The 8162-nt window shown below is 69.9% G+C and overlaps 1 protein-coding gene across 1 annotated transcript; it reads right to left on the reverse strand.

The window, feature by feature from the left end:
* Positions 1-826: 826 nt before the first annotated feature.
* On the reverse strand, positions 827-2574 carry WFDC3 (WAP four-disulfide core domain 3). Its single transcript, XM_075721432.1, has 3 exons — positions 2487-2574; positions 2095-2229; positions 827-978 (listed from the first exon to the last, which is right to left on the reverse strand). Exons 1-3 carry the CDS (start codon positions 2572-2574, stop codon positions 827-829), a joined length of 375 nt encoding a protein of 124 aa, XP_075577547.1.
* Between the last annotated feature and the right edge of the window lie 5588 nt (positions 2575-8162).

An 8162-nucleotide genomic window follows, 5' to 3' on the forward strand; every position in this document is an offset into this window, starting at 1 on the left:
GGGCAGGAGCAGGGCCCAGCTCGGAGCAGGCAGGGGAGGGACGGGGCAGCGGCAGGCGTGGGGCAGGGGCATGTGGGCTTCACTGCTCCTTCGGGCTCCTGCCACGGGCAACATGCCACTGCCGGGCGGGGAGCACATGGGGCTGGAGGGGGTTTGGGCAATGCTTGTGCAACAGCACACGCCGGCAGCCTTCCCGGCCCTTGCAGAGCAGAGAGCTGCTCTGCTCTGATGGGACACGGATGCGGCTGTGCCGCAAAGGCCCTGCTCTGAGCGTGTCTGGGCAAAGGTGGAGGAGCCAGCATGGCAGGGCAGTGCGGGCCGTGGGGTTGGGGACCCTCGGACGGTGCAGCCAGCTGGTGCTGGCGCTTGTCATGTGTGGCCCTTCCAGGCGGCCACAGCACCGGCACCAGTGCTCAGCGGCAACTGTGGTGGGCAGGATGCAGCTGGGAGAGGGCAGACCGGCTGCCTGGCTGGGAGCGCAGTGGGACGGAGAGGCGGCCACGAGTGCGGCAGGGAGAGGCTGCTTTATTGGCGAGAGTGCGGGGGGCTGCGGCACACCCCAAGCAGGGGACCCTGGAGAGGAAGCTGAAGCTGAAGGCTCCGAGCTGGGAGTGTGGCCTGGCTGGGGGGGACGGTCCGGGGCCGGGGCCTGGGCGTGCAGGACTTGCATCGGGCAGCAGCTTCCCTGTGGCCAGGCTGGCAGGAGGAGGCTGTGCCTGCAAAGGAAGCAGAGGGCCGTGAGCGGGACGGGTGCGCGGGTGCTGTGCCGAGGGTGCTGCGCCGAGGGTGCTGCGGGATCCCGGGGTCGGCAGGCACCCGACTGACCTCAGTGAAGGGGTGTCACGCAGGAGACCTTGCCGCAGCCGTTCCTGCAGCACTTCTGGCTCCCGGAGCAGTTGGAGTCCGTCTTGCACTGGTTTGTGCAGACGCCCAGCATGGGGATCCCCGGACTGACGGGCGGGCAGGTGCCGGGTTTCTCTGCAAAGGTGAAGGGACATGGCCTGAGACCCGTTGGACCCGGCATGAGGGGCAGGGCCGCCCCTGCAGCTCCTGAAGCCGTGGGCATGGCCCTGACCCCTGGCTGCCGCAGAGGAGGGACCCCTGTGCCGGCCGGCAGCCCCCCACCCCACAGCTCTGCCCACTGGCGATCCTGCCAGCCTGGCCTGATGGGGACACGCTGGGGAGGCCACGTGGCATGGTGGTCCCCCGCAGTCCCTGTGCTCAGCCTCCTGCTCAGGGGTGTGTGGCCGGCGCAGGCCGTGCAGCCCCAGTGGTAGCCGCGGCCCCACTTTCCCCCACAGCCACTGCGGACGGCCCCGGCTGCGCACTCGTGGCACGTGGGCTCAGCTCAGGCCTCGGCGAGGGGCGTGTGCCCCCCAGACAGCCTGCGCCCCAGCTGCGCGGGGCCCCGGCCCTGCCGTCCTGCCGCTGCCTGCCACCGGCACCGCGCTCCTGGCTCTGCACCGTGCTGTCCTCCGCTGCGGCACAGCCGGGCCAGCTCTGTCCTTGCAGGTGGCGATGGAGGTACTGGAGCCTCCATTTCACATCCACGTGTTTGCAGTTGCAGATCCCAAATCCCGCGCCCATCTGCCGGGGCCGCTCTCCGGCAGGACCGGCGCAGCGGGCGTGCTCAGCCGCAGGGCCGGGGATGAGGCCGTTGGCCAGGCGTGGGGTCGGGAGGCAGGACAGTGACCATATCCCGGGCTGGCGGCTGCCCACGGCGAGGCTGAGCCGGCAGTGAGGGCTGCGAGGGGGAGCGGTGCAGGCTCCTGCCCTCTGCACTGGCCCCAGCGTCGTTTGGAGGCGCCTGCTCAACCCCGGTGTCGCTGGGAGGAGGAAGGGGTGAGCGCAGACCCGGCGAGCCCGGGCGGAGGGTGCACCATGCCGGGATGCCAACCCACGGGAGCACACCCTGTCCCTGCTGGGCTCCCCGTGCAGCGCCCGATAACCGCGCTGCAGCCAGAAATGCAAGACCCAGGCCTACAGCTGCTACCACACCCCGGAGCATCGGTGCTGCCGGCTGGGACGGGCTGTCGGCTCATGGCAGCGGGGCCGGCTCTGGGCAGGGGGGCCGGGAGCAGGAGGGAGCGTTACCGTCGGGCTTCTGGCAGGCCTTGCCGCAGGCTGCCGGGCAGCACTTGAGGGTGCTCTCGCAGTCGCCATCGGACTGGCACCCCACCGTGCAGTTCGCTGCTTCCGTCGCTGGGTCCGGGCACACGCCGGCTTTCGCTGCAAGGCAAAGGTGGAAGGCGTGGGTGGGTGCCGGGGCTGCCGGCCCCGCAGCAGGGTGAGGGCTGCTGTCCCGAGGTGGGAGATGCTGCCGCCAGTCCCAGGGCTGGCTCCAGGGATGCTCCTGAGCCCGACCGCGCCGGGTGCCGGCCGGCTCTTGGCCCCGGCCCCCACCCCAGCAGGCCCCGGGCTGGGAGTGATGCTGGCCGCTCGCCCGGGGCGTGCCGAGCCGCGCCGCGCCGTGCGCTCATACTCACTGGTGACATTCTGGGTGGATGCTGGAGGCAGCTCTGCCCAGAGAGCCAGGAGCCCTGCCAGGACGAGCACGCTGCGGGCCTTGGGCATGGTGCGGGAGCCGGCGCTGCGCCTGCGGGGCCGCCCGGCCGGCCTTTAAGCTCCTCTCCAGGTGGGGCCGGCGGGCGGGAGGGCTCGGTCTTCCGGGTGGCTCCCAAGGGCCGGGCAGGGCCAGGCTCCCCCTTCGCGCTTGCACAACCCGAGTATCAGGTATCTGCCGCTGCTGGCTGCCGACCAGGAAGGGGGAGCCTCGAGGAGACCGGGCGGCCACGCCGAAAACTCGCCCGGCAGGAACGGCTGCCAAGCGCCAGCGGCCGCGGCCCCTGCGCACCGCACGCCAGACCCCGGTCCCCGAGGCGGCGGGGCGTGGGACCGTCATGGCCCCGCGCAGGGCTCGGCTGCCACGTACCACCCGCGGGGAGCGCGGCAGGCGCGGGGCACGACCCATCCCTGCCACCGCCACAGCCACGGTCGCAAGCTCGAGTGGGGCCCCTGGCCTGGGCCGCTGATGCCCGGAGGCCGGGACGAGCCGGCGGCACGCCCCGGGGCTGCGGCTGCCGCTCGCCCAGCTCCTGCTCCAGCCGCTTGTTCTCCTCCAGCTCTCTCTCCTCCACTGAAGGGCCCTCCAGGCTGCCTGCGCCTCCGGGCAGGCGTCCGCCCCGGGGCTCCCCCACGCCTCCTGGCAGCTCCTTCTGCCCCGCCACGGCCTCGTCCCGCGGCCCCCGCTGTCCTCGCAGCCTCCAACAGCCCCAGGGATGTGGCCCGGACCGGCCGGCAGCGCCGGTTGGGCGAGTGGCTGGTGGGGAGCGAGCCGCCAGCACGCCCTGGCTGCACGCCTGGTGCTCGGGGGCACGGCGGTGCCGGGGGTTGTACGAGCCCAGACCCCCGCGGCCTCGCGGCTGCCCGGGATACCCATCCCGTGGCACGTGCGCCGCTCTCCAGTGGGCCAGGATGCTTGGTGGAGCCTGGCTGCCCTGAGCTGGGGTTTGTTCTGATAGACCCAGCTAGCCAAGCGGCCTAGATCACCAGGTGTGGCTGGCCTGCTCCCATCAGCGTTTGCTGCTCTGCCAGTTCCCGCCTCCTCCGCAGGCGCTGTCGAAGGAGAGCAGCCCAGTGCTGCGCTGGAGGGCCCCAAGGACCCCGGCCCCTTTGCTTGCAGCTCCCGGTTTTGGCTCAACACGTTGGGTCATTCATCTGCCATCGCGATGCGGGTCCCTGCGTGCAGTGCCGGTGCTGCCCGGCTGAGGGGCATGGGGTGGACCCCTCTGCTGGGAGGCAATCCCAGAGCATCCTGGGCCCCATCCTGGGCACGGTCGCAGGCTGAGCCTCTCCTGTGCGGGGAGGAGGGTGAGACCTGCCCCGTCTCCGGTGATGATGCGCCCTTGTCGCTGGCAGAGGCTCCAGGCGCAGCCCCAGCGTGGGGCTGGAGCATCCCACAGCCCCGCATGGGCCAGGGGCGCATGGGGCGGGGAACGCCGTCCCTGCCCCGAGTCACAAGCTGGTGTCTGCTCTGCCGGGGTCCGTCTCCAGGTAATTTAACCCCACAGTCAACAACGCGGCGCAGAGCGGAGCGGCAGTAAATCAGGAACTGTTTGCCTTTGCCTGCGGTCCCCTCCCTGCCACGGGTGTTTATGCAGTAACAGGAGCCGGTGCAGGCGGCACAGCCGCTGCTCTGTGCTTCACCGTCGGCGGCAGTGGGAGCCAACGCACGGGGACGGTGCACAGGCCCAGGGTGGTGGGGAGAGCAGCAGGGCGGTCCCCGTCCCTGCACCCTGTGGGCTGGGGTGCGCAGCGGCTGGGTGCCAGGGAGCTGCCGGGAAGGATGCATGGGCTGGGATGCTCCCGCTCTGCCTGTGCGGCTGGGCCCCACTGGGGACAGCGCTTCAGGGAACTGGGCTGGGCCGGTGTTTCTAGCCCCGGGCTGACGCCAGGACTCCCTAAATAGAGGCGGCCGTGTTGCAACCCGGTGATCCCTGTGCCAGGGCCGGGGCATGCTGTTCTGGCAGCCGGGGCAGGAAGGGGTGGTAACGTGGCCACTGCAGGCGTGAGCGTCGGCTGGGCGGTCGAGCGCTGCCCTCCAGGATGGGGGTGAGTCCTGTGCTGTCCCTGCCTGTGCTGCGCAGGGACAGAGCCCACCCGGACCCAGCGGCAGCTTTCCCGGAGCAGCAGTGCTGCCGCCGGTCCAATGCTGCCCACCCAGCAGCACCGTCCCTGCTGCCAGGGCAGGGGCTGCCCCAGCGTCCTGCCATGGCTGAGCTGCTGCTCCTGTGCTAGAGCTGCCGGCGGCGCTTGCCTTGAGAGTTACTGCCCTGGTCTGACCCTGTAATTGCTCTGCCCCAGCATGTGGGATGTCCTTGGTGCTGGCAGCGAGCAGCCGGAGCTGGGAGGCTGCGAGTGAGGACACCAGCAGCCGGGCTGTGCCGGAGCAGCTGGACAGGAGCAGACGGGAGCCCAGAAACAGGCTCGTGGCAGGAGACGAAGGAGGAAAACCGCAGAGGAAGGCGAGACGTGCGGGGAGCAGCGTGGGTGTTGGTGTGTTTGCCCAAGTTGTGCCTTGGCCCCGGTGTGCCCGGCTGGCTGCTGAGCCACCGATCCAGCTGGGGCTGCCCCCAGCCAGCCGGACCAGCTGGAGAGGGACTGAACGTGCTGGTGGCAGGGCCAGCGGCTGTGCCGGGCTCCAGCCCATGCAGTCGGCATCACTTTCCAGGAGACAGAAATGCTTTGGCTCCCGTACCCAATGCACGGCATTTGGGATGCCGCTGTCCCCCGCACCGGCTCTGCCAGGCGCTTCCTCGACAGAGGCCAAGGACAGCTGCGGGGAGCGTGGAGGCCTGCCGGCATGGCCACAGGCAGCCGTCCCCGTGCCAAGGCACGTCCCAGGGGAAGATCCTGGCTGAGGACGTGGGATCAGCAGCCCCTAGCACAACCCCAAAGACTTCCCTGCAGCATCCCTGGGTGGCAGCACCCGCTGCTGCTGAGGCCGGTCATGCTGGCTGCGCCCAAGTCCCGTGGGTGACCGCGGCTCCTTCATGGCAGCAGGGAAGGTGCTGGAGTCACGTCTCCCTGCCCGCCGAGGGAGGGCAAGTCAATGATTAAAAGGGGAGCGTTGCTGGGCCAGGCAAGGTGCCCCCGGGCAGATAGCTGGCCTCCCGTTGCCGGCACGGAGCGGGGAAAGCAGGGGACAGCAATAGAGAGGGGGAGACATCGGGCTGGGAGACATCGAGCCCCGGCAGTCGGCAGCTCAGGGTCCCTGCGCGGTGCGCCTGGGCTGATGCACGGAGAATTACCTGACCCCTTCGGGGCCCAGCCGTGCAACCAGCTGGCAGCCAAAGGCCGGTGCACCCTGTGGGCAGGAGGGCTCCCGCCATGCTGCCACGTCCTGCCGCTGCCGCCAAGCCCCCCCTGCCTGCCCGCGCTGCCCGCACGGCACAGACCTCGGTGGCCCTCGTCCGCACTGCAGAGCGGGAGCCTCATGCCTTGGCGGCGGTGTGTGGGGTGCCCTAGAGCCGGGGAAGCGCCTGGCTCTGTGCCGGTGTGATCGGTCTTACCTGCTCATCCCACGCAGGACCCCCAGCCCAAGCCAGCCCCGCAGAGCCCCGAGAGCGGGCGGGACGCAGCCGGCCCGTGCCCCCCGAGCACTCACCCGTGTCCCCGGCAGCAGCAGTGGCCAGCTGCAGCTGGGCACACAAGGCGAGGACGCCCACGAGCAAAATGCCGGCGGTCTTCATGGCATTCCCCGTGGGTGCCAGATGGCCGGTGCGGGGTGGCAGGGGTTTATATCTGCGCGGGGCTGGGGAGGGGCTGCCACGCACATAACCTTCAGGTGCCGAAACTCTTGCTGCATTTCACAGTTGTGCCCGAGGCAGCAACAGCCCCACGACATGTTATTGCCTGAGAAATCATTTACCACGGATCCATCTCAGCCCCCACAGCCAGGCTGCAACCAGGGCGGGGACGTCAGCACCCAACAGCACCCAACATCGCCCTCCCTGCAGGAAAGGGAGACGTGGCCATGGGGAGCCCAGAGGAAGGGGCTGGAGCTCTCTGGCTTGGAAAAGAGGAGACAGAGGGGACAGGAGGGAGGCTGGTACGTTCAGAGTGGCCTGGAGAGTGCGGACGGGATTTTCTTCCCGCAGCTGCAGGAGCTGGGGGCACCGGGGGAGACCCGCAGGCGAGGGGCAGAGGGCGAGCGGTCTCCTCGCCAAGCTGTAGCACTCGTTGCTGCGGACATCAGGCACTGCCCAGGTGTGACAAGCGATTAGACACGTTTATGGGACAGGAACCCCGGGGGGCTGAGCAGGAGGTCGCTCCCCTGGGGTGGTGGCCATCCTGGCGGTGCAGCGTTCTGGGACGGAGAGCTGGGGGTCTGTCCCCGGCCATGCCTGCCCCAGACACCCAGCGCCTGCCTGCCCCGGCTGCAGCCCGGTCCCACGTCCCGCTGCGTCTGCCTGCAGAGCTGTGGGTGACAGCCAGCTGGGTGCCCGCAGGCGAGCGTGGCCTCGGGGGAGCGGAGCATGGGAAGCCTGTGCGACGCGCCAGGCTGGGCGCACCCGCTGCCCCGTGCCGTGCACCGAGCACCATTCCTCTGCAGGGACAGGCGGGCGGCAGGGTGCCGTCATGTCGGCCGGCTGCGGACGTGTCCCGGCAGACTGGTGCTCCAGCGGGGTCAGCACAGGGGCTCCCTTTCACCTCCCCGCGCACCGGGACCGGCGTGAGGCAGCCCCGGACGGGGTGGGGAAGCCCAAGGTTAACTGTGCGGGGAGGTCACGGAGAGCCCGGCACAGCCAAGCGCGCGAAGGGTGACCGTGCTGAGGGTGAGGTGTGCTCCGTGCCCGCGGGGACCCCACGGCGTTGCCGCTGCCGCGCCCCAAGACGCTGCTGAACAGGACCTTTGCTCCCCACTCACCATCCCATGGGGTGTGGGGGTGTGGCCGGGCTGCACGCGTCCCTGCCGGGGGTCTGCACCGTGGCACCCCTTGCTGCTGACGCGCTAGCACAGCTCGCCGTGCCCCGCCGAATGGCGAAGGGCACGGGCAGGTGCTGCGGGCAGGTCGGGCAGAGGCAGCCCAGCTTGCTGGGCGCAGGTGGGGCTGGCAGGGCTGCAGCAAGGCATGTGGGGCAGCCCGTGGTCGCGGTGGGCAAAGAGGGGCAGGACCTGGGTTTTCGAGGGGCTGGTGGAAGGGGCTGGTCCTCTGCCGGAGCTGGAGACAGGGAGAAAGGCCTCGGCTGGGCTCCCGTGTGCGGGGGAGGACGCTCCCTGCCTGGGGGTTTGTCGCAAGGCCAGCCCGGCTGGAAGCGGGCGTCTTTGTGCTGCGGCCGACATGATCTCTGCGGTCTCATACGGGGTTTTACAGCTCAACGATCGTATTTCCCCGCTTGGAAATTCCTGTTTGCGTCATCCTGGCTGCAAGTGGCCAAATGCACTTGCTCCTACAGAAACTCTGGGTCCTAAACAGAGAGAACCTTTAGCAAGAAAAGCAGGGGCTGTGAAAGGAGCCCCGTCCCTGGTTTATGTGCATGGGGTCCCTCTGAGTGACACCTGCCCCAACATGGCACGTACCGCGGTGCTGCGGTGCAGGGAGTTGCCAGCCTCTCCCGAGCAGCGCCTGGTCCTTCAGCTGGCACTGGTGGCCCCGCGC

This window comes from Pelecanus crispus, chromosome 14, assembly GCF_030463565.1.
Source record: "Pelecanus crispus isolate bPelCri1 chromosome 14, bPelCri1.pri, whole genome shotgun sequence".
NCBI lineage: Eukaryota > Metazoa > Chordata > Aves > Pelecaniformes > Pelecanidae > Pelecanus > Pelecanus crispus.

Bases quoted from the DNA above. Each gene is read 5' to 3' on its own strand.
- WFDC3 (XM_075721432.1), bottom strand. From the start codon at position 2,574: ATGCCCAAGGCCCGCAGCGTGCTCGTCCTGGCAGGGCTCCTGGCTCTC. The intron at 2,230-2,486 runs GTGAGTATGAGC...TTTGCCTTGCAG, and splicing joins ATCCACCCAGAATGTCACCA to CGAAAGCCGGCGTGTGCCCG. The intron at 979-2,094 runs GTAACGCTCCCT...TCACCTTTGCAG, and splicing joins GGCCTGCCAGAAGCCCGACG to AGAAACCCGGCACCTGCCCG.